This window comes from Anolis carolinensis, chromosome 4, assembly GCF_035594765.1.
Source record: "Anolis carolinensis isolate JA03-04 chromosome 4, rAnoCar3.1.pri, whole genome shotgun sequence".
NCBI classification, from domain to species: domain Eukaryota; kingdom Metazoa; phylum Chordata; class Lepidosauria; order Squamata; family Dactyloidae; genus Anolis; species Anolis carolinensis.
The window spans coordinates 148,637,234-148,662,898 of record NC_085844.1 but is presented as its reverse complement, the minus strand read 5'-3'; the positions used below and the strand labels follow the sequence as shown (position 1 = coordinate 148,662,898).

At 40.7% G+C, this 25,665-nt stretch overlaps 1 protein-coding gene and 1 long non-coding RNA gene across 5 annotated transcripts in view; one reads left to right on the top strand and one right to left on the bottom strand.

The window, feature by feature from the left end:
* Window positions 1–17,339, bottom strand: part of ptbp2 (polypyrimidine tract binding protein 2) — an 86,593-nt gene extending 69,254 nt beyond the window's left edge. For all 4 annotated transcript variants that reach the window (XM_008109220.3, XM_062977976.1, XM_062977977.1 and 1 more), the window contains exons 1-2: window positions 17,181–17,339; window positions 12,062–12,092 (exon numbers count right to left, since the gene is read on the bottom strand). In XM_008109220.3, the coding sequence (XP_008107427.1) occupies window positions 12,062–12,092; window positions 17,181–17,188 (39 nt within the window). In that variant the 5' untranslated portion in view covers window positions 17,189–17,339. The remainder of the gene's footprint in view (window positions 1–12,061; window positions 12,093–17,180) is intronic.
* Window positions 16,500–23,966, top strand: LOC134298304 (uncharacterized). Its single transcript, XR_010005316.1, has 3 exons — window positions 16,500–16,719; window positions 19,401–19,916; window positions 20,682–23,966. It is a non-coding gene; the product is annotated as an uncharacterized LOC134298304 (long non-coding RNA).
* The last annotated feature ends 1,699 nt before the right edge of the window (window positions 23,967–25,665 follow it).

The following is a 25,665-nucleotide window of genomic DNA, read 5'->3' as shown; positions in this document are numbered from 1 at the left end:
AACTTTGCATATTGGTGGACTTTAGGATGACTGGCCTTGGCATCAGAGAGTTATAGCTCACCCATATTCAGAGAACACTGAACCCAGCAGATGAGGGGTCTCAACCAAACCTGGCACACAGACCCAATATAGCCAATTTTGGATACTGGCAGGGTTTGGGGAGGATTGACCCATGATTTTGGGAATTGTTCACCCACATCCTTATGCATTTTCTAATGGGAGCATTCATAAAAAAAACATAAGGAAAGACTGGCATTTTTCAAATAAATAGCATTACACATTACCAAACTGATATGACAAAACATTCCAAAACAAAATATGCCCTTTTCAAATAACCCAGGCACTGCCGGGTACCCAAGCTAGTATTAAATAATCCAAAAATAAAATAATATGTAAACACTTAACTAATCTGGGAATCTGATTTTGCAACACATTCAACAAAGTGGTTTAAAACCAATATTTTTTTAAAAAAAGGATTAAAAATATGTTTCAGTCTACTTGGAATACATGAAGCTCAATCCAGAAGTTTTTTTCCCCAAGAGGCATCCACACCTCCCCCTAGCAAACTGTTTGTTCCCATTATACTATCTGACTGTGTAATGTTACAGACCTCATATCTGGGAGGTATTGGCACAATTGGACTCCAACCTTACTCCTTAGATAAAGCCTAATACAATCTAGATTGCTTTAAAAATGGCCTTGAGATGAGTATCTAGAGATGGGTGGGTGTACCTAAGTCTTACAGAATCACCAGATCCTTCCATGTCACACCTCTGGATCTATTCATTATAAAAGAATGGCTTTCACAATGTCCCCCCCCCCCTGAAAACTGTTTATAGAATATCCCAATTGTATTATGACATTGGAGCTGATGGAGGAATTAAATCAACCTTCATATGATCAGAATGTTTGTTCAAAGTTCAGTGTAAAACCTATAGAAGTTTGTGAGCAGGGCACTGCAGCTTGTGTGCGTATTAAATTGCAAAGACAAAATAGACTGAATTACCAGACATCACTCAGGTTTCCTGCCATTGTTGAGTGTTGGCAGAAAATGTCCATGCATTGTTTAACTGTAACTCGATTACTTAAAACATTCAAGTTTAAATTGTATTCCTTTATTTTAAGCATCGTAATATAGTCTTATTATAAAGACTTTTGAGACAGTTATGAGTCCCAACAGTGTGACAGGCACAAAAGTAAAAATTGTGACTCAATGAATGTTTTACATCCATAAAAACACTGAATATTGGCATTCTTTTCAGTCTGTTCTAAGCTTGTAGAAAATATATTTTCTAGGTTTTCCACAACTCCTATGAAAAAATGACACCATTCTACATGGCTGAAATAGATCCATAAAGTCTAACTATCATATCTATGATAGTAGGTCAAATGATGACTCAGAAAACACTTAATCTCTTTAATTACTAGGACAACACAACATATTTTCAGATTTTTCAGTAAAAATGAAAACAATTTTGATTTCCTATGTATTCCAATGAGCACAGACTGATTAAACCATTCCCTTAAAATCTGTAACAGTAACATATTAGACAGTGCACTTTTCTGAGATTAAGCCTTAGTCTAACAGAAAGGACATTCTGGTATCCCAAAGTAGAATTTGGCTGCAAAATTTACACAGGAAAACATTGCACAGAACATGGTAGTGTGGAACTAGTGAGATGTATCTTTTAAAGGAAGGAATTGGTAGATATCTGTTGAAGGGGTTCAAAACATTTTTATTGTTTTCAATTGAAAATAAAAGTTTTGAAATATAGGACTCACCTTTCTCTTTTTATCAGTCTACGAGCTAACAAAATAAATTATCTGTTATGAATTTGTCTTTTTTGTTCAAGTCTTGATTTGTGTATGTAGAATGTCCTTAAAATACTCCAATTTCTATTTTCTGTAACACGCTGAAATTCTCATTTGGTCAGAAAACAGCCAAAAGGTTACACAATGTGGACTGTTAATCTTAAACCCATCTGGATGCAAGTTAAAATTGACGGGAGAAATGTTACAACAGCTAGTCACCACTGAATCCAAGTTGCACCTCCATTTTTAGGGTGGCAAAATTGGTGTTTTTGCAGTTCTTCGCATAATTGTTGCACCCTTTAATCACTCATCCAAGAAAGTGAATGAATGACTCAGCCACATACCTGTCCTCTTGGAGCTACCGGGCTTCCCTTGGCTGCAGGCCAAAAAGGTGAAAGTATTATGTGGTAAAATAAGGTATATTTTTTCAATACCATCATAAAAAGTGAAAATTGCTTACCAAAAATGATTAGTTTCCATTTAAATGAATTTCAATACACAGAAGCAGTGGCTATTTACATAAAATAATTTTTATATCTAATCACAAAACTGTATGCAGATCTATTGTTATTCATCGCATCTGCCTTCCTAATGCTTTCTACTGATTACATATTTTTTATGTGACATGAAATCTATTACGATTACAGCTTGTGGGAATTATGGTTGTAGTTGTTATTTGCTATCAAGTCTGGTTTATTAATGAAACAACTACTAGAGCACTCTTCATACCTTGAAAACTCAGGGATGTGATTTCTTGAGTTAATCTATCTGTAATGTGGTCTTGTTCCTTCGTCTGCTTTCCTCAGCATTATCTTTTCCATGTCATCTAATGATACTGTACTATAACCTTGTGAAAAAATGTGCCTAAAACCTAGTCTCAACTTACAATTGAGGTTGACTTAGACATGAGTATATAGAGTAAGTCTGGATGTCAAATACTAGGTTAAAAGCTGTCTGGCTCTAAGAAACAAAAATGTATGCATCTGAAGTATATGAAAGAAAAAGTGCATATATTTTCAACTCTTCGTGCCACTAAGTATTCACTAATTTGTAAGATCAGTTGCCATGCATGGAATGATTCTTAGATAACCAGTAAATGATATTCTTAAATATTTTGTAAAGCAGAACTGTAAATCAGCTTCTTGTCCTGACATGTTTTCATGTCAGGACAGTTAAAAGACTGGAAAATGAAACCCTTATGCCAAAAACATACATCATCTCATACTCAGTGCCTCTCCAATTCTTCCTAATTTGCTTCCATTGACTCAAACCCCAGCACCACAACTTGTAGGATGTTCCACAGATGTCCAGCAGAATAACTAGGGCAGGGGTCCCCAAACTAAGGCCCGGGGGCCGGATGCGGCCCTCCGAGGTCATTTACCTGGCCCCCGCCCTCAGTTTTATAATATAATATATTGTATATACATATAATATTGATAATAATATTATAATGTAATACAATATAACACTAATAATACTATATAATAATATTATATATTCTATATTACATATAATATTACTAATAATATTACAGTATAGTGGTATAGTTAAATATAGTAATATATAATGCTAATATTGTGCTATGCTAATAATAAAATATATTGTATGTACATATAATTTGTAAGCCACTCTGAGTCCCCTTTGGGGTGAGAAGGGTGTGATACAAATGTAGTAAATAAATGCAGTAAATAATAAATAAATACATTTTAGACTTGGGCTCACCCAAAGTCTGAAATGACTTGAAGGCACACAACAACAACAACAACAACAACCCTAATTAACTTGACTATCTCATTGGCCAGAAGCAGGACCACACTTCCCATTGAAATCCTGATAAATGTTTGTTGGTTAAAATTGTTTTTATTTTTAAATATTGTATTGTTCTTTCGTTGTTCTTGTTGTTGTTGTTGTTGTTGTTTTTGCACTACAAATAAGACATATGCAGTGTGCATCGGAATTTGTTTGTATTTTTTTCAAATGATAATCCGGCCCCTCAACAGTCTGAAGGATTGTGGACCGGCCCTCGGCTTAAAAAGTTTGAGGACCCCTGAACTAGGGTATAGAAATACATCCCAGAATTAGCTGGCATACTATAGATTGTCTTGAACATACCAAGTGTCAAAATAAGGATTAAAACAGAAAACTTGCCTTGAAGAAAGACCTTTCCTGAAGAAAGAGCGACCACCTGTGCTCTAGACCCTTACCCCTCTTGGTTAATCAAACTTACCAAGAAAGGATTGGTAAATTGGATCAAGAGAATAAATTCCTCCTTGGAGCAAGGGATTTTTCCATTAGCCTAAAACAGGCAATAATTAGGCCTGTATTAAAAAAGACATCCCTTGATTCCTTGATTCTTAACAACTATAGACCGATCTCCAACCTCCCTTTCTTGGGCAAGGTGCTGGAGCGGGTGGTTGCTTCGCAGCTCCAGGGATTCTTGGATGATACTGATTTTCTAGACCATTCACAGTCTGGTTTCAGGCCTGGACACAGTACTGAGATGGCTTTGGTCACCTTGGTGGATGACCTCTACAGAGAGCTAGATAGGGGGACTGTGTCCCTTCTGGTTCTCTTGGACGTCTCAACAGCTTTCAATACCATCAACCATGGTATCCTTCTGGGATGGCTTTCCGGGATGGGTCTCAGGGGCACTGCGCTCCAGTGGCTCCGGTCCTTCGGAGGGCTGTTTCCGGTTGGTGAAGCTAGGGGACACCTGCTTGGACCCCTGGCCATTGACCTGTGGGGTCCCGCAAGGTTCCATTCTATCCCCCATGCTTTTCAACATCTACATGAAACCACTGGGTGAGGTCATCCGGAGTTTTGGAGTTCGGTACCATCTCTACCCAACTCTACCACTCATTTCCACCAAACTCCAAGGAAGCCCCTCGGATACTGGACCAGTGCCTGGCCACTGTGATGGCCTGGATGAGGGCGAACAAGCTGAAGCTTAATCCTGACAAGACAGAGGTCCTCCAGGTCAGTCGTACGTCTGATCAGGGTATTGGGTGGCAACCTGTGCTTGAAGGGGTCGCACTCCCCCTGAAGGCGCAGGTCAGCAGTCTGGGGGTCCTCCTTGACTCGGTGTTGACACTTGAAGCCCAGGTGTCAGTAGTGGCCGGGAGGGCCTTTGCACAACTAAAACTTGTGCACCAGCTGCGACCATACCTCGTGAAGTCTGACTTGGCCACGGTGGTCCATGCCTTAGTCACCTCTAGACTGGATTATTACAATGCACTCTATGTGGGGTTGCCCTTGAAGACGGCCTGGAAATTACAATTAATCCAACGTTCGGCAGCCAGGTTGCTAACGGGAGCGAATTACAGGGAGAAGTCAACTCCCCTATTTAAGGAGCGCCACTGACTGCCTTTTATTTTCCAATTCAAGGTGCAGGTTCTTATCTATAAAGCCCTAAACGGTTCGGGATCCACCTACCTTAGTGACTGTGTTTCCCCCTATGAACCTGCACGATATCTTCGTTCATCGGGGGAGGCCCTTCTCTTGCACCCGGCTCCATCGCAGGCTCGGTTGGTGGGGACGAGGGAGTGGGCCTTCTCAGTTATGGCCCCCCAGATCTGGAACTCCCTCCCTAAGGAGATCAGGCAGGGTCCCAACCATGCATCTTTTAAAAAGCAGTTAAAAACTTGTTTTTGCTGCGTATTTGAATAACTCAGTCCGCATATCCTAAATTAAATCAATATATTTCTCACACACTGTTCCCGCTTTATAATTAACCGGACGCCCATCCCTTCTAAACGATTAAAATTTTTTCCATCTTGTCGTTTGTCCCACAGCACTTTATAACAATATTACTGCACTTTAGTTCAAATGTCCCCTCCATACTACCCCCCTCCATTAACCTGGTGGTTCATTCCGTTTAATATGTCTGTACTCATTTTATACTTTTAAATGAGTTTTATGATCATTGTAATGTATTGTTTTATAGTGTTGATTTTATTGTGGTTTTATTTACTGTAATGTGTTTTAACTGTTGTATTTGTTTTGTTAGCCGCCCCGAGTCCCAGTCGGGAGATGATGGTGGGGTATAAGAATAAAGTTACTTACTTACTTACTTTCCTGACAGCCTTCTTAGACAGCACATACAAATAAAGAATCTATGTAGATTCTTAATCTTAAAGCAGATTTCATTTTAAGGGATGCCTATGTAACACAATGTAGTTACATTCAATCAAATGGCGTTTTGATGCCAATCAGATGGATAACTACCAGAAATGCTAGAAAATATTTTACTTCTGCTTACTGCTGTTACTGTACATCCGAAATCAACATGTATTACTGCTGTCCAAATTATTTCCAGTTAAAATGACTTTGAATGACTCATTCTGCTGTTCAAGAACAAAGGCAGCAAACCAGCTCTTTCATCACAACTGTGCTGATATCATAATGATGCTTCTGACAAATAAAACTAGATGTGCACAACTACTGGTTAAACTCTAAAAGCTGCATATTATCTGATGGAATAATTATAAATTTTGTATATGTTTCTCACGGACAGTTGTATAAAAGAACTTAAGAAAGGTATCCACAAAATTCTATGCCATCTTCAGTGTATGCATGCTTTGCAATGAAAAATACTACAATCATTCCAACTTATTCAACAGGTTAGGGGTCACAGAACTGTCAGAAAGTCCAAATTGCTCAAATGTGGAATCAAGTCAACAAGCATATAAGTATGAATATCCACTGAGACTGATGTGGACAGATTGCTAGGTCTTAGTTCAAATGAGTAGTGGTAAGGAGGAGTTGGAAAAAACTGTAGGTGCCAGATGCAGAAAAGGAACTTTACAAAAAAAAAATTCTGCTGGCACCAGAAAAACAAGTGCATTGTTGCAGATAATGGGCTGGGTTCTAGACCCAAAGATTTACAAGAGGGCTGTTCTTGGCTTAGTGGGTTTTCTTTCAGAAGTTACCCAGCAGCAGCAGCGGAGATGCAGCTCCCCCAAACCAGAGCCAGGCAACCTCCAAGACATTTGAGCAGTTTGCACTTCTCTCTTGTGTCTACTGAGTCACCTGAATGAGTAGGCGAAAGAAGCAAACTGAGGCCACTTTCAATCATTCAGCGGGGAAGACCTCATAGACACTCTTTTCTGAACTAGTTGTCAGTATTATGCAAAAGTCATTCATTGTATCATTGTTTTATCTGGCTGTGAAATACTGTATTGTATAGGCATTCTCACTCATATTTGTGCTTATATTTGTCAAAAGAGTGAACCACGCATTGAATAAATTGGTTTTGGTGATAATTTAAAAGTTTTGAAAGAGTGGACAGTTGAAAAGTGAAGAGTCAAAAAGTAGGAGTTTCCTGTATTCTCATAATTCCCATCACATGTTGTATCAGAACAAGTTTTTTTTCTAGTTTCTACGTAGTATAATTATATGGACAGAATCTACAGGTACACCAAACCATGTGGTGTATCTACATAGCAGATATGACATTATCTCTAAAGCAACCGGGACACACGGAGGTAGACTGTGTAGGAGAAAGACACATATGTATATCTTCAGAATGAATCAAATCCCTAATTACAAACCTTCACCAATATTCAATACAGTTTTAGAAAAGCATAAATATACACCAACATAATTATGCTGGATTCCAGGGTTGCACAACTAATTGTGCAACTGGTCTCAAAACTCAACAGTTCGCCATTTGCAAAATGGATAGTTAACCTATCAAGTCAAAAGTGAGAGCGAGCTATGTGCCATTTGGAAAATAACTGGTTACATTAGGGACATCTATGCAATTTTTGATAATGCACACATGCACTAATTTTTATATTAGTGTAGTGTTCCAACAAGACTCTTGGCATTATGTCTAAGCCAGGTATCTAAGAACAATAAGAACATTAGGCATTAAGCAAAGAAACTTGGAATAGCCTCACTGTGGTTAAGAATTAAAGCCTGCATTATTTTTAAGAACTTTGTAATGTAAAAAATTAACCAGAAATGCTTCACTCCATAATAAACTTTTCATTAATTGTTTCTATAAATCAGAAGTATGTGACCTGTAGCCACTGTTTGTTCCTGTGCTGCATCCAAAATCAGCAGCCCAATTTCTCTTGCAGCTCAAAGGTATGCTGATCTAAGGACAAAAGAGGCAGCTCACTGGTTTCCAAGCTTACTAATAGCAGTGTCCAACATACCAGGTATGCTCTTCTCCTTCAAACCTTAACACATACCTTCCCTACTATGGGCTGTATTTGTGGGAAAGGAACTCACACAACTACTTCTGAGTATATGAACCTGAGCACATGCCTTCCCTTCTATAGGCTGTATTTGTGGGAAAGGAATTAACACAACTACTTCTGAGTATGTGGTGCCTAAAAAAACCCATTAAATCCATGGGGTCACTATAAGTCACACAAATAGCAAACTGTAATCTCAATGGTAACTGATGGAGGATGGGGGTGGCAGATGTGCAGATGTGGGGAGGTGTGTGTTAAGGTTTGGAGAAAAGCCTACACATATGTACATATATGTACATATGCATGTGCAGTCCTTGGACTCCAACTGAAACTGAATGTGGACTTCACAGGCAAAAACATTTTGCACTCTGCTAACCATATAATAATTGGCATGTTGAGTTGCAATGTTCAAAAACTGTACAAATCTATATATATATAAAAGAGTGATGGCAACACAGCAACCCACAAAACAACAAAAGTACAGGCCCCCCAACCTCGAAATTTGACAACACAACCCATCACCCACGCCTCAGGGTTGATACAACAAAAAGAAAAGAAAAATAAAGTCCTAATTAGAAGACGAGCAATAATTGTTTTTATCCAATTGCTGCCAGTTTAGAGGGCTAATCTTTGCCCACTTGGTCGCTTAGCAACCAATTCAGCCAAAGGACAGCCAGGATTCAGTTAGGGGACAGGCAGATTTAGGCCTCACTTAGGCTTCTTCCACAGATTATCTAATTTGCACTGGATTATATGGCAGTGTAGATTCAAGGCCCTTCTACACAGCTATATAACCCATTTATAATCTTATATTATCTGCTTTGCACTGGATTATCTTGACTCCACACTGCCATATAATCCACTTCAGTGTGCATTTTATACAGCTGTGAAGAAGGGGCCTCATATAATCCAGTTCTAAGCAGATAATTTAAGATTATCAATATACAGTAGAGTCTCACTTATCCAACATAAACAGGCCGGCAGGATAAGTGAATATGTTGGATAATAAGAAGGGATTCAGGAAAAGCCGATTAAACATCAAATTAGGTAATCGTTACACAAATTAAGCACCAAAACATCATATTATACAACAAATTTGACAGAAAAGGTAGTCCCACGCGCAGTAATGTTATGTAGTAATTACAGTAGAGTCTCACTTATCCAACACTCGCTTATCCAATGTTCTGGATTATCCAACGCATTTTTGTAGTCAATGTTTTCAATATATCGTGATATTTTGGTGTTAAATTCATAAATACAGTAATTACTACATAGCATTACTGCGTATTGAACTACTTTTTCTGTCAAATTTGTTGTATAACATGATGTTTTGGTGTTTCATTTGTAAAATCATAACCTAATTTGATATTTAATAGGCTTTTCCTCAATGCCTTCTTATTATCCAACACATTCGCTTATCCAACATTCTGCCGGCCCGTTTATGTTGGATAAGTGAGACTCTACTGTACTGTATTTACAAATTTACCACTAAAATATCACAATGAATTTAAAACACCGACTACAAAAACATTGATTATGAAAAGCCAGACTGCGTTGGATAATCCAGAACATTGTATAAGCAAATGTTGGATAAGTGAGATTCTACTTTGATATGAAATAATTACTGGGATAGAATAATGCAGAACAATATAATCTCTAAAACCAGGACAGTAAATAAAGAAATAAAGAAAGTAAATAAAGCAGTGAAATTGGAAATTCCACAAAGGAAACAATCAGGGCCAGCTAACACCTCCCAAGAAAGAATTCTTCCAGAAAGGAAGCTGAGAAGGCAGTGAAGCACTGTGTATTACCAAAGTCATTATTATTATTATTATTATTATTATTATTATTATTATTATTATTATTGTTGTTGCGGTCAACCGTGAAAATTAGTGTTGCGGTCAACCGTGAAAATGAATACAATCTGGCTCCAAGTATTCAAAAACACTAAAATCAGAATATATAAAAATTAATGTGGTATAATAAAACAGAACAATACAATCTCTAAAATCAGAACACTAAATAAAGAACAACACTCTGAAAACAGGGGAATTCCACACAGGATACAATCAGGGCCAGCTAACACCTCCCAACAAAGTATTCCCATCATCAAAGACTGGCAAATCCTCTGTTTTCTTAGTTCCACAGACATTAGAAGCACATAAAATATCGCAAACAACACCACTCTGAAAACAAGGGAATTCCAGACAGGAAACAATCAGGGCCAGCTAACACCTCCCAACAAAAAAATCACTAAGAGGAAACAGCCAGGCTTTAAAGCTGCAAGGCCATTACATCCTAATCATTTTTCCTAATTGCAGCATTCATACTTGCCTCCAAGAGACAAAAAAACAAAAAAAACAATTAGAAATATTGTATATTCACAACTTTTAGGAAATAATATCCCCTGATGGCGCAGCGTGTTAAAGCGCTAAGCTGCTGAACTTCTGGACCGAAAGGCCGTAGGTTTGAATTGGGGGAGCGGAGAGAGCCCCCATTGTTAGCCCCAGCTTCTGCCAACCCAGAAGTTCAAAAACATGCAAATGTGAGTGCATCAATAGGCACTGCTCCGGTGGGAAGGTAACGCCGCTCCATGCAGTCATCCCACATGACCTTGGAGGAGTCTACGGACAACGCCGGCTCTTCGGCTTAGAAATGGAGATGAGCACCAACCTCCAGAATCAGACATGACTGGACTTAACGTCAGGGGAAAATGTTTACCCTTTACCTTAACTACCACCAATTCCTCAATACTTTATTTCCCATACCACCATACTTCGCCACAGCAACGCGTGGCCGGACACAGCTAGTATTATTATAAAATTAGAACAGGGTGAGCATCCCTTATCTGGAAGCCCAAAATACAGTATGTCCCCTTTAAATACTGACTCAATATCTACAGTTCCACCCCAAAATATCATCTCTTAATAGTTTGTGGCATCTCTAGGTTCTCCAGTGCCATTCTACAGTGTCTCTTCAGTCCAATATAGTTAAAACATACGTTTTTGTTATTAACCATAGTTTCAGATATCGATGTATAGGTCTTAGAACAGTGGTTTTCAACTTGGGATCCCCAGATGTTTTTGGCCTTCAGCTCCCAGTAATCCTAAGAGCTGGTAAACTGGCTGGGATTTCTGGGAGTTGTAGGCCAAAAACATCTGGGGACTCTAGGTTGAGAACCACTGTCTTAGAACATATGCCCTGAGGATACAGGGGTTGTACTGTACTTCAAAATCATCCACATGGGAACTTGAGATAGTAATACCTTTGCTTTCTGATGATTCAGTGTACACAAACCTATTTAAAATATGGTGTATAACTACTTTCAGGCTATGTGTATAAGATGTATGTGAAAAATAATTTTGTGTTTAGACTTGGATCCCATCTCCAAGATATCTCGTAACATACTATATAAAAATACAGGTATTCCAGCACGCACGCCCCCCCCCCTTTCACCAAAATCTGGTCCAGAGCACTATGGGTAAGGAATATTTAACCTGTAGTTCTAATGATACCTATTGGAGAAGAAACCCTATGTATATAAAACTGAAGGCTGGCAGCTAAATACCAGTCTTCAATACGTTCAGGATAGGTTTATAGGTTCACATGAAACATAATTTTGTGTTTAGACTTGGTTCCCATCTCCAAGGTATCTCAGTATTAACATGTCTGCAAATACTGGTATTCCCAAATCCAAAAAAATGTAAAACGCTTTTGATCCCAAGCATTTTGAATAAGGAATACGCAACTTGTAATATCTTTTTTGACAAGAGTTACACCTATTCCAAATGTAAAGTCCCTATCACTAACAAGCATAAAAAAGCAATATGAATTAAATGGATATTATAGAAAACAAAAATATTCTGAATGCATATTAATTATCTACAAAAATGTGCTGCTACTATATTAAATGCCAAACTTTTCATTTGCTGAAACTTCTTGAAGAAAATGACAATTACCAGAGAGAGTATCTCATAATTTTTGAAAAGAAAACTTAATATCAAAAATTTCATTATTTGGTATTATCCGTAAAGTGCATAGCCTACCTTTACACCAACTGCAACATCAGTAACAATGCTGAAAAAGAAAAATAAGTTTTTGGTTAAAAAATGATTTCTATTTCTTTTTCCCAATAAATAAAACATTTTTTCACAAAGAAAACAACAATAAAGAGATTATTTATAGTTTGCTGTCCTTGACAACTGAATAGCATGTTACAGTTATGTTTTTTCCAATACATTTTGCATTGCACTAAAAGAATTTGGATTTACTAATGCTACAGTGAAACAGCAAAGAACTCCAGCGATGCCATACATACAACTCAAATACTCTTGGTGACAATGGCAAACACAGAAGATGAAGGGTATGTCCAACAAAATTGTTTGACAAGTGTGTAAAACCATAGACAAAAGAAAAAAATATGTAAGATAGGGATACGATTCTGAGTTGCTTTTTATTTCTTAAAAAAATGTCAAATTAACCAAAACAAATACCTCCTAAAATTACTATTTGCTATGACCCTTCCAGATGTTATTGAATTGCATCTCCCATAACCACTCACCATTGGCTATAATGAAGCAGTCCAAGGAAGCAGCAGACCAACAACGTCTGGATGGCCAGTTTCCTAACTGTGTCTAGGATATGGATTTTGAATATTACCTCACAGAACAACTCCCATGAAACCATAGTCTACAGGCACCAACATTTCAAAAATCACCACAGAATTATGAGTCATAGTGTGGTAATTAGAGGGGAAAAATAAAACCAAAGTGACCCAATTTCCTGTAAATATGAGAGTTACAAATCCAACTTAAATTAATTTGCCTTGGAAGACCCATTTCAATAACAACAGTCACTAAACTGTCATCATAGTCGGCATCATCATCATCATCATGTATTGTGAAAAAAAATAACCATTTGAATTAACTCGCCCTCATGGACAAGTTGCACAATGTAATAAAAGTCATGATAAATCTTGGTTTTTAGCAAGGCAGGGTGAACTAATTAATAAAACTTGAGACTAGAGCATGCTACTGTGGTGCCTCTTTAAATATAGGCGTATAACTGCCTATCTTAACTCCAAAATAGATGAGCTTTGTTTCAAGTTACTTCTGACACCGTGCCATGAAGCGGACTAATTTATTATTTATTTATTACAGTACTTGTATCCCACCCTTCTCACCCAATAGGGGACTCAGGGCGGCTTACAATAAAAACACACATATAAAAATAATACAGAAAATTCAATCAATTAAAATTAAATACAATAAACACTCATAAAAATATACATATAAATATATAATTGGCACATTTAAGTCTAAAAAACTGGGTCTGTCATTGAGTTCTAAAGCGTGTAGTAGTAATTGATGCTGCTATTATTGTTCGAAGGCCTGGTCCCACAATCAGGTCTTAACTTTTCTACGGAAAGATAGGAGGGAGGGAGCCTGCCTGACATCATTTGGGAGGGTGTTCCATAGGCGGGGAGCCACTACTGAAAAGGCCCTGTCTCTCGCCCCCACTAGCTGCACCTGTGAGGCTGGCGGGACCGCCAGCAGGGCCTCACCTAAAGATCTTAAATTTACTTCTGTAAAGTTTTAGTAAGGCTTGTCAAGCAAATGTTAGGATAGCTCATAAAAGTTGACCCAACTGTTTACAAGGTGCAGAAGAATGCAGCCTTCATTCCAAAGGCGGATTCAAACTTCGATGAATTGGGAGGGGGCCAGTACTCTCCTTTCCATCACTGAGTATGGCCAAGAGCAGGTAGCCCCAGTTCCCAATGAAAGTCTGACCTTGGCCCGATCTACAATGACCATTTATGGCCGTTTCAAATCGGTATTGAAGATAGTGTTTTCGCTGTGCAGATGATGATGATAATTATATTTACTTATACCCCACTTTATCTCCCCCGAAGGGGACTCAAAGCGGCTTAACATAAAAGCATCAGCATAACCATTAAAAAAATTACAAATATATGAACATTAAATGGGATTAAATATAACCAGTATTAAAATAATTCCTGTAAATAAAGAACAACATTCAAAAACAGGGGAATTCCAGACAAGAAACAATCAGGGACAGCTAGCACCTCCCAACAAAGGATTCCCTTGGGCAGGAAGCAGCGAGGCTTTGAAGCTGCAAGGCTATTAAATGCTAATCAAGCTGGTCAACTGCAACATTCACACTTTCCTCAAACAGACAAAGAGTTCTTTCTCCCACCCTGAGCATTCCGCAGATATATAAACCCCACTTGCTTAGTTTCCTACTGACTCACAACCTCTGAAGATGCCTGCCATAGATGTGGGCCAAACGTCAGAATGCTTCTGTAACATGGCCATACAGCCCAGCAAACTCTCAGCAACCCGTTTATTATTATTATTATTATTATTGAATTGTTCCCAGAAACAGACTGGCAGGCCATAGGGCAGACCTACACAACCTAGGCATTTTGGACTTCAGCTCCCAAAAGTATTGACGAATGGACATGCTGTCTAGGGCTTCTGGGAGTTGTGCAGGCCTGCCATAAGGAATCCTGGGACCAGCTTGAAGTACAGAGGGTGATTCCACATTACGGGCTTTTCTTTCACATGCTTAGTGGGAGTTTGTTGCCTGGCCACCACAGTTTGGAGTTTGTTTCTTATTTATTTACTTCATTTATATCCTGTCGGGGATCCAAGGCAGCTTACAACTCTGGCAAAATTCAATGCCACTTATAAACATTACAATAAAAACAGACTCCATCAATTATAAAACAATTAAACACTTGAGCAAATACGTACATAAAGTAATAAAAACAGATTAAAAACATATAAAGTGCTTGATTACATTTATCCATAACCTTTTTTCATAATCCTTATTCAGACTGTGTCGAAATCCATAAAGTCTTATTCTCCAAACGCCTACATACAAAGCCAGGTCTTTAGCTTTTTTCTGAAAACCAGAAGGGATGGAGCTTGACTGATATCACTAGGGAGTTCCACAGCGGAGGGGCTACCATTGAGAAGGCCCTGTCTTACGTTCCCACCAGTTGTGCTTGCGAAGGGGGTGGGACCGAAAGAGGGGCTTCCCCATCCGATCTTAAAGCTCTTGTTGGCTCATAGGAGGAGATGCGTACGGACATTATTATTTATATTGTATCTGCTTTGCTGTAATCCACCCAGAGTCCCCCTGGGGAAAAGGGGTGGGATATAAATAAAGTTTTATTGTTATTATTGAATTGTGCCCAGAAACAGACTGGTAGGCCATAGGGCAGGCCTGCAAAACCTAAGTGTTTTAGACTTCAGCTCCCAAAGTGCTTGACCAATGGACAAGCTGGCTAGGGCTTCTGGGAGTTAGAGGAGTCCCAAGCCCCTGGAGGTCCACAGGTGGTGCAGGCCTGTAATAGGGAATCCTGGAACCAGTTTGAAGCCCACAGGGATATTCCATAGACCACATTTTGGGCCAACAGTTCTGGCCCAGCTTACCTGTCTGAACATATCTCCCTCTATGATACCCCTTGGAGATAAAGATCTTCTGGGGAGGCCCTGCTCTCGGTCCCACCTCCTTTGCAAGCGCGTTTGTTGGGATCGAGAGACAGGACTTTTCAGTGATGGCCCCTCGGCTATGGAACTCCCTCCTCAGCGAAATCAGAGCAGCCCCCTCCCTCCTGACCTTCAGGAATGAAGTAAAAATCTGGTTATGGGACCAAGCTTCTGGTTAGCAAGTTAGTGCAAAATGAGTATATAGAATAGTGAAATAGCTAATGGAACAGCCTTGGATTTTGATTCTGGACGTGGTTTCAATAATTGTTTTTAATATTGCTGTTTGATTTTTGATTTTAATGTCCAGTAGAGTCTCGCTTATCCAACATAAACGGGCCGTGAGAATGTTGAATAAGCAAATATGTTGGATAATGAGGAGGAGCTAAGAAAAAACCTATTAAACGTTAAATTATGTTATGATTTTACAAATTACGCACAAAACATCATGTTTTACAAGTCTGCCACTTGTTTGGGAACATGGCTGCACTTGTGTTGTTGTTGGGCGTGTTGGCCCGCTGCGTGTTGCTTCCTAGAGAAACAGCTGTGGATCTGGGTGGAAGGCAGACTGAGTTGGATAATACAGACCGTTGGGTGTGCGATGGTTGGATAAGCAAGACTCTACTGTATATGTTTATGTTTACTGTGTGTATGAATGTTTATGGCATCAAATTGCTGCCTTTTTGTAAGGCTGCTCTGAGTCCCCCTCTTGGGGTGAGATGAGCGAGATAGAAATGTAGTAAATAAATAAATATACATTTTGAGCTTTCTTTCACATGCTTTCTTTCACATTCGTGGGAATTTGTTATCTGGCCACAGCAGTTTGGAGTTCGCTTCGAACTACATCAAATGGTCAGTGTAGATGGGGCCCTTGCCTGTAAGATGTTGCATGCTGCAAGCTGCCAATGAAAGCAGGCCCCGGTGTTGTCTCCATATGACTGGCACTTGGGAGCCCCTTCCTATACAAAGGCATCTTTCTACCTTGTAGTGGAGGGGAAGGCCATTAAGCAGAGAAGGGAAACAAAAGAGCAAACAAGAGACATCTGCCTGCTGCTGCTTGTCCCTGTCTCTGGGTGGGTTCAACATGGGGCTTCTCCACTCCCTCTGTGTGCAGGTTCAAGAAGGGGCTCCTTCTTCCCTGACACTAATAAGAGGAGAAGGTTCGAGAGAAAAAGCGGAGAATGTGTGAGGTAAACAGAGGGAAGGGGCTAAGGCTCTTGGGGATGGAGGGTAAGGGCCTCTCCTTGACGCCCGCCACAGCCCAGTGGGTTCACTCACTGGGAAGTGAGGCCAAGGCTCCTTTGGGGCCCAGTCTCCCCACATTGACAGGCCCCTTGTGCTTTTATATTGCCGTCCAACCCACCTTCCCGGCCCCAAAGGCACGCCGCGGCCTTCCTATTCCTGTCAGCACTCCCTCAAAGGCGACACCCAACAACAGGCAAATGGGAAAGGGATCAAAGAGGGGGCCCTTCAGACAAGGGATGCGCTGAGAGACCCGCTTCTTCCTTCCCTCAGGCCAGATAATGGGGGGGAGGAGGGCGGGAAGGGAAGAAGGAAGGAAGGAATTAGACAAGAAGGGAGGCAAGGGCGACAACAAACCCCTTCCTCCCTCTCTTCCTCCCTCCCTCTCTTCCTCCGCTCCCTCACTCACCCGTCCATCGCCGAACAGGACAAAGCGCAGGCGACCAGGGCAGGGAGCCGCGCAGGTAGTCGCGGAGTTGCGAGAGGGAGCGAGAAAATGGCGGCCGGGCCCCAACGGAAACCGCCGAAGGTTGCCGAACGCTCAGGCAGCTCGGCTCCCCATCCGAGCGGCTTTGTGGCCAGCGCGCGTGCGCCAGGCGCCGCGAGCATGCGCAGTCGGGCGCGCTGAGGGCTTTTTTTGCCCTCACCGGCCTCATAGGGAGAAACTGAGGGCAGGGGAAAATGGGACATGACACAGAAAAAGAAAATTGAGGATGGGATAGTGTTCATTTCTCGCGATATGCATTGAGAGGAACAGATTTAACATGTATTGGGGATCCCTCTCCATTGTTGCTCAGGTTGTCTAAGGGCCCTTCCACACAGCCATATATCCCAGGTTATCAAAGCAGAAAAATGCCACAAGATCTGCTTTGAACTGGGTTATCTGAGTCCACACTTCCATACAGCCCAGTTCAAAGCAGAAATTGTGGGATTTTATTCGGCTGTGTTGAAGAGGTCTGACTAAACTCCCACTTGGCCTGTTTTCCTTTCCTAATGACTTTTGCTGCCCATTTTTGCTGTTGAATTTGGCAGCAGTCACATATGTACAGACAGGAGCAGGTCATACTGACATCGGAAGGGCTTATTTACAGATATAAGAGCATCATAAATAAAAGATTTGGAATTAATCAAACTTGAGGCCCTTCCACACAGCCATGTAAACCAGAATATCAAGGCAGGAAAAGTCACAATATCTGCTTTGAACTGGGTTATCTGAGTCCACACTGCCATATATTCCAGTTCAATGCAAATAATGTGGGATTTCCTGCCTTGAAATTCTGGGTTATATGGCTGCCTGGAAAGGCCCAGGGTATCCCAAAAGTCACCCTACATAGAGAAAAGGGGAAATTGTAGCTAAATGTGCCTTTATTTCCAAAATATTTATTAATAAAAGTAAAGGTTTTCCCCTGACATGAAGTCTAGTCATGTCCGACTCTGGGGGTTGATGCCCATCTCCATTTCTAAGCCAAAGAGCCAGCGTTGTACATAAACGCCTCCTAGGTCATGTAGCCGGCATGACTGTATGGAGCGCCATTACCTTCTCGCCAGAGCGGTACCTATTGATCTACTTACATTTGCATGTTTCCAACTGCTAGGTTGGCAGAAGCTGGGGCTAACAGCGGGAACTTACAAAATATTTATGATGATGTTGATGTTTATTTAAACCCCAACTTTTCCCACCACAAAGGAGGCGGAGGCCCCTTCTACACTGCCATATAAAATCCAGATTATCTGCTTTGAAATGGCATTGTGGACTCAGGCCCCTTCCACACAGCTGTATAAAATCCACACTGAACTGGATTATGTGGCAGTGTGGACTCAGATAACCCAGTTCAAAGCAGATCTTGTGGATTATCTGCCTTGATATTCTGGGTTATATGGCTATGTGGAAAGGCCCTCATATAATCTAGTTCAAAGCAGATAATGTGGATTATCTGCTTTGATAATCTGGATTATCGATGAGGGCCGTGGTGGTGCAATGGGTTAAACCCTTGTGCCGGCTGGACTGTGGAGCTGAAGGTTGGGTTGCTAACCTGAAGGTTGCCGGTTCGAATCCACAAGACGGGCTGAGCTCCTGTCTGTCATCTCTTGCTTGCGGGGACGTGAGAGAAGCCTCCCAGCAGGATGGTAACACATCCGGACGTCCCCTGGGGAATATCTCTGTAGATGGCCAATTCTCTCACACCAGAGGCAACTTGCAGTATGTTCTCAAGTCACTTCTGACATGATTTTAAAAAAATCTGGATTATATGGTAATCTGGGAGCCCTTCCAGACAGGCCCTATATCCCAGGATCAGATCTGTTTTCTGCTTTAAACTGGACTGTTATGAGTCATACTACCAGACAATCTGGGATAAATAGAAAACCTGGGATCAGATCCTGGGATATAGGGCCTGTCTGGAAGGATCCTAGAAGGGGCCTGTATTGTATGAGTCAATGCTGCCATATAACCCAGTTCAAAGCAGGTAATCTGAATTTTATATGCCAGTGTAGAAGGGGCATCAAAGTAGCAAAATATTCTAAATGTGTTATATATCTGAAAGTATAAAAATATTAAAAATTTAAAATATATGAATTTGCTATTTTTTCCTATGTATGGACACTTTCGGGACACCCTGTGAATTCCAAGCAATGACTGTTTTCCTCCTGGAAGGAGCTTTGCATGTCTCTTCAACCTTTCGCAAGTGACAACCAGGACCCCATATGACTAAGGAGCTTCATCAGTGTGTAATCAAGATACACAAAAATATTAATGAGGAAGAAGACATAAGCTGCCTGAGGTTGCAACAGTTAGCTTATGCCTGGGCCTGTTGGAAAAATCGTGGTTTAAAGACTATGGAAGAATTTAAAGACCATAGAAAGTGCAGATTTGCATTGTTAGGAATAACGGGCAAAGACCAAAAACTCTGAACATTTATTTATTATTTACTTTGTTTTGTTGAAGATTTTCACGGCCGGAATCACTGGGTTGCTTTGAGTTTTCCGAGCTGCGTGGCCATGTTCCAGAAGCATTCTCTCCTGACATTTCACCCACATCTATGTCAAGTATCCTCAGAGATTGTGAGGTCTGTTGGAAACTAGGCAGGTGGGGTTTATATATCTGTAGGACGTCCAGAGTGGGAGAAAGAACTCTTGTCTGTTTGAGGTAAGTGTGAATGTTGTACTTGGCCGGCTTGATTGGCATTGAATAGCTTTGCAGCTTCAAAGCCTGGCTGCTTCCTGCCTGGGGGATTTTTTTGTTGGGAGGTATGAGCTGGCCCTGATTGTTTCCTGTCTGGAATTCCCCTGTTTTCTGAGTGTTGTTCTTTATTTACTGTCCTGATTTTAGAGGGTTTTTTTAAAATACTGGTATCATTTACTTTATTTCTACTCTGCCTTTCTCCCTGTGGGGACTCAAGGCAGCTAACAATCACCCACTTTGGTCACAATTCAAAACAAAGCACAAACAATTAAATGATACAGTGTGGTTAGCATACAGTTGAAATATAATAAATACATTTAAAATTGAATTTCAGACTCACAACTCCCTCTCCCCCAGTTCCACCCACATCTTGGGCTCTAGCAGGGAAGAATGCAGAAAGACACTTCTCTGCAGCTCAAAAGAAAGAAAAGTCTCATTGGATGACTAGTGAAATTCTTCAAATAGCTACGGACAGGCAAGAAGCAAAAATGAAGTTGACAGACATAGAGTCAGAACCCTAAACACAACTGTTCAGTAACTTTGTGTATAGGGACAAAGAGAACATTTGCAATTATCAGTGCAAAGAATTAGAAGATGTAAGACCTTGGCAGGACCCACTGGTTCTGGTTGTTTTACCTGTAACGCATCATGCACATTGATGGTACTGTATAAATAAGTGATTGATGATAATGATGATAATGGTGTTCCTATGGCTCAATCCTATTGCAGTATGCTGTGGTGATGGATTTTGAAGAGACACTAATAGCGAAGGAAAGGAAGAAACGTACCAAGAGGATGGCGCATCAAGCAAACTTTTGTCGGGAATGCCTTCCATCTGGAAATCAATGCCCTCATTGAGAAAGGCCATGCTAATCCAGAATAGTTTTCTACAGTCACTTATGAACCCATCATCAAGACTCCGCTTTTGAAAGACAATCATAATCCATGAAGGATCACCTATGATGAAGTTGTGGTGTATTATGATCTCAAATTGGATCCAATTTAAACTAAGCAACCTTTTAAAAATATTTCACAAGCTATAGTTCCAGACCCATAATATTATTGATTATACAGTGATAAAATCTGAGCTATTTTCTCTTAAACATAAGTGCAGGATCAAATAATGACCCGCAGAGTTACAATTAAAGTAATAGTATAATGCTGAATCTCTGTTTTTGCTACATTGCGCTAAGCAGTACTGTACACTGTCATAAAACGTTGGCTGAAATGTAAGAGACTGAAAAAAACATCCTCTTGTTATGTATGTGTAAAGAGCTAATAACGACTGCCACCAATTTGTAAAGGACTAAGAACGTCTAAGGTTCTTTCAGGCAAGGGGGGAATGTTTTTATCCCACCGCTGCCACTAATTTGCGAAGATGCAGCCACCAAAGACTCAGAGGGGAGACCTTTTACTTTTTCTTTCTTTCTTCTTCTTCACTTAAGAGGGTAGCGTAACTTAGTTTATAATATATGCGATAGAGTCTTAGATGTTGGAGGAACAATAACAAGTTTATTCAGGCACAGAGCTTAGTGGTTACAATTCTCACTTAGAGGCACTTTCATTAACAGTTACAATATTAGAATAAAAGGAGTCAAACTCCCTAAAGTGTCACTTCTTTAACTTAAAGTAGTCAGAACTTCATCCTCTGCCACTTTTAAACCGTAGTCACCCCTGTGATATACGATCACAGATTCTCTGTTCCTTACTAGGACACAGACTACATAAAATATGTCACCAAACTTATTTTAATCTGACTCAAAATGAACAATCGAGTCTCCCTTGATCCCCTCAACCTAGGATCAATCTTCCCTATGCCTCACCAGAGCACAGACTGAATTCCTTTTTAAAACTCTGCACTTCTTCAACAAAACGGCAGTTGGCTCCGCCTACTTCTCCATGGCAACCAGCCTCTGAGTGCAGAGAAGCAATAACTGTAATACTTACCCTTTTTAAAACACAAACACACAATTAAACATAACATCTGTAAACCAAAAATTCATACTTCATTACAGTATGAAATATATTTTAGAAAAATAGAATAATTTATCATAGAAATTGTATAATCTACCAGATCTACAAAACAATGACTAGTTTGTGATGCTTTTCTTTCTTTTCCCAGATACTTTCTTAGGGCAATACTTGGCATCCTTATCAGTGAATAAACATCTTCAGAAATGTGATTGGTTTTCAAGTATGCATGTGTCAGGTTTGACTGAACTGGCTTAGAACCTAAATAGTACTCTTGTTGGCTCTAGCACTCTCAAGAAGGTTTGAATATTTTTTATTTATTTATTTATTTACTATATTTATACCCCACTCTTCTCAACCCCGAAGGGGACTCAGAGCGGCTTACAGATTATGGCAAAATTCAATGCCGCATTATACAACAAATAATAAATATAACATATCAAATTATAAAACAATTAAAACATATACATGCAATAAAACATTAAAACATAGTTTTAAAGGAGCAGATGTTCCATCAGGCAATGAGACAAAACTGGTGTCGCAGTGCCAGCATTCACTCGAGAGGGCCCAGGTGAGTCAAGGACCATGGCCGGAAGAAACAAATTTTTACTCAGGAATTAGACAGTTGAACATGGCCAAGCTCTAAAAGACTGAAAGGGACACTGAGGGGTTGAAGACAAAGAACAGATGCACTTATTCACCTTGGCCAAAGTGGATGTCAGCAGAGTCTGCCTTCCAAAGACTGACATAAAAGCAATTGAAAATTCAGATTTATTTATAGCACTTTGACAGCTATTCAAAATAAAAGATTTCGCTACCCTGCATGCTGATTGGTCCAGACTGCGGCATGCAAGAATCTTCTTGCTGGTTGGTGGAGACGCACAGTCTGCCATCGCTGTTGATTGGCTTGCAGGTTTGGTGGGAATTTTAATAAACTCTTGTTGCCTGATTTTTGTGGCTGTTTAACTTGGTCTGCCCATAAAGGGGTGTGGGAGGAAAGGAATGTGGGCAGGGTCAGAGTAAATAAAGCTGATAGCTTTGGTCCTGTCCACCTGGAACAAGACAGTGGGTTTGCTGCCAATACAATGAGTGCCAGGGGTGTTGGCACAGCCACAACAAATTTCTTGGGGATCTGATCAGTCGATTGAAATTGGAAAGTGTTCACCAGGATAAGCTTGATAATATCTTGCAATAAACCGTGTGGCTCTCCTTAAACCCATTGTGGAATGTGATGACTCATGGGCCTTGTAGTCCTGTTCCTAGTACTATTGTGGCAGACGAAGAGGAAAACATGGGGTTTTCGCCGGTTCAGCAAGAGCCGGAGTCTCTTCACCTGCAGGATGTTGATGTTTGCCCTCAAGAATTCAGCCAAACAGGCCTTGGGCAGAACTCCCCTCCGTTTCCCAGGAGGGAAAATTATTCTAAAGACAGGGGAGTCAGGGAGGCTAATCGGAGAAGCCTGAGAATCGCTGCCAAACAAATGGCTGATTAGGTCTGCTTCCCTTGGGAAATTCTAAGGAGTCTGCATCTGGACAGAGTTGGGTTTCGCTTCTCGTTCTCTAGGGAAAGAGTTCTGTTGGCGGGAAAACGAGACCCAATATAGGTGTTTGGCGCGAGGGATTCTTTGCGGAGTCAATTGATCAGCTTGAGGAGAGAGATCGTGTGTGGACTTTGTAATCCCAGTTCCTTGCTTCCCGGATCAAGCTTCAAGCCTCGCCCTGTCTCACGGTTTTACCACGGACTCTGTTCACGCTTCATGTTCGTCTTGTCTCCAGTCACGGATCTAGCCAAGAATCAAGTTTATTTCCAGCCTTGTTGTCAAGCTTCATTGGACTCTAAGACTCTGTTATTTCCCCACACTATTGCTTGGCAAAGTGTGTGTTTCGGTCAAGTGGATTAAAACTTTGAACTCTAATATCTTATATTGGACAATACATTTCTGGACTATATTTGACCTCATCTGAAAGGTCTGCTTCTGAACTATATTCTTCACTTGTTTTTATTGATTTTATATATTTCTTTAATAAAGATATTAGATAGAGACTGGCCTCTGTGTAAGGTTATTGGTGCTCTGCAGCCAGGGACCTGACATGGAACTTCTCAGGGTACTGTGAGGTGATTATATCTTTTCCTGGACCAAATGTTGAGATATTCATTGAAGTGTATGTGATGCTTGTGCAAACTTAGGTGAGTTTATTCTGAAGTCACCTGGAACTGGAGGAAAGGTAACTGCAAATTCCGTTTCTGGACGCCCTTGGTTTTAGGATCTGTTTTGGGGTTCTGGTTTTCAGCAATAGTCTATATCAGTGGTTCCCAAACTTATTTGGCCTACTGCCCCCTTTCCAGAAAAAATATTACTCAGAGCCCCCAGGAAAGGGGGGCGTGGCTTAGAGGGGTGGGTGCGGCTCCTGCTCAAGAGGGTGGGGCTGAGCTTCTCCCCTAGTCCAAGATGCAGGGCTGCGAGGGGGAGGGGGAGGTGGGCGGAGCCACAAATGGGCAGCCAGGACTGGGATGGGAGGAGTTACAAGCTCTGAAGCAGGGCTGAGCTTCTATCCCTGTCCTGCGGCGCCTGCCAGGACACAGGGGGCGGGGCTAGAGGAGGGGAAGGGGCCTCTATACCCCACCCCATGTTCTAACAAGCGCCTCAGAAGAGGTATACAGAGGCTCCTGGGAAGAGGCCCTGTCCTCGCCCGTAGCCCCGCCCTTTAGTTCTAAAAGGCCTCTCAGGAGAGGTATAGAGGCTCAGCCCTGTCTCAGGCTCTAGGGAAGAAGCCATGCACCTCCTCTAACTCCGCCCCCTGTGTCCTAAGAGGTGCCTCAGGGACTTAGCCCTGTCTCCGGCACTTGGGAAGAGGCCCCTCCCCTGGCCACACCTCGTGTCCTAATAGGGGCCATCACCACCCCCCTGGATCGCTGCAGCGCCCACCAAGGGGCAGTAGCACCCACTTTGGGAATCACTGGTCTATATATTCTAAAGGTGCGTTCTTGGACATCAGCAGTGTCAGCCTTGTGTAGTACTTGGGTGGGAGAATAGCAATTAATATCAAGCGCTATAGGCTATATTTTAGAGAAAGGAAGTGACGAAACAATCTCTTAAGTATTCCTTACCTAACAAAATTCTGTGAAATTAGTGAGGTTGCCATAAGTCAATAGAAGACTTGAAGGCACATACAAATAGGTCCCCAATACTGAGGCATGTCTTCTTAGTAAAACAGCTGGACTTACACCTGTGTAGACGTTTTTAGAGTGAGATTGTTACAGAAAATGAGAAGTTTTGGGACCATAAGTCTAATTCCTAAGTTGATATATTTGCATTGTAAATGCTTTTTATAATTTGTTCAGGTTCAGAGAAAAATGTTAAAGACAGAGTCATTAGTAAAATTAATTGAATGTGCTGGTTTAAACATTTTCAAATTAGTTGAGGTCTAGTACGATCTTTTGTGTTTACTACAAAATGAATGTTGTCAGTTAAAGATACGTTTATCGGCTAATCCCATCTTTTTGTGATAAAAGAGGAACCAACTCTTCAGTCCAAAATTTACATTCTGTAAGAGACATAAAAACACTACATTTCTGCACATGTTGCCACTTTCTACTACTGTAGCTTTCTTGATTCATACCATCAAGTGACATTAGATCTGGATGTGTAGAACAGATGATAGTCCAATTGAAAAATAGGTTAAAATATAGTCACTTTGTTCTTTCCGTTAACATGTCTAGGACATGACTGAGGAACCATTTA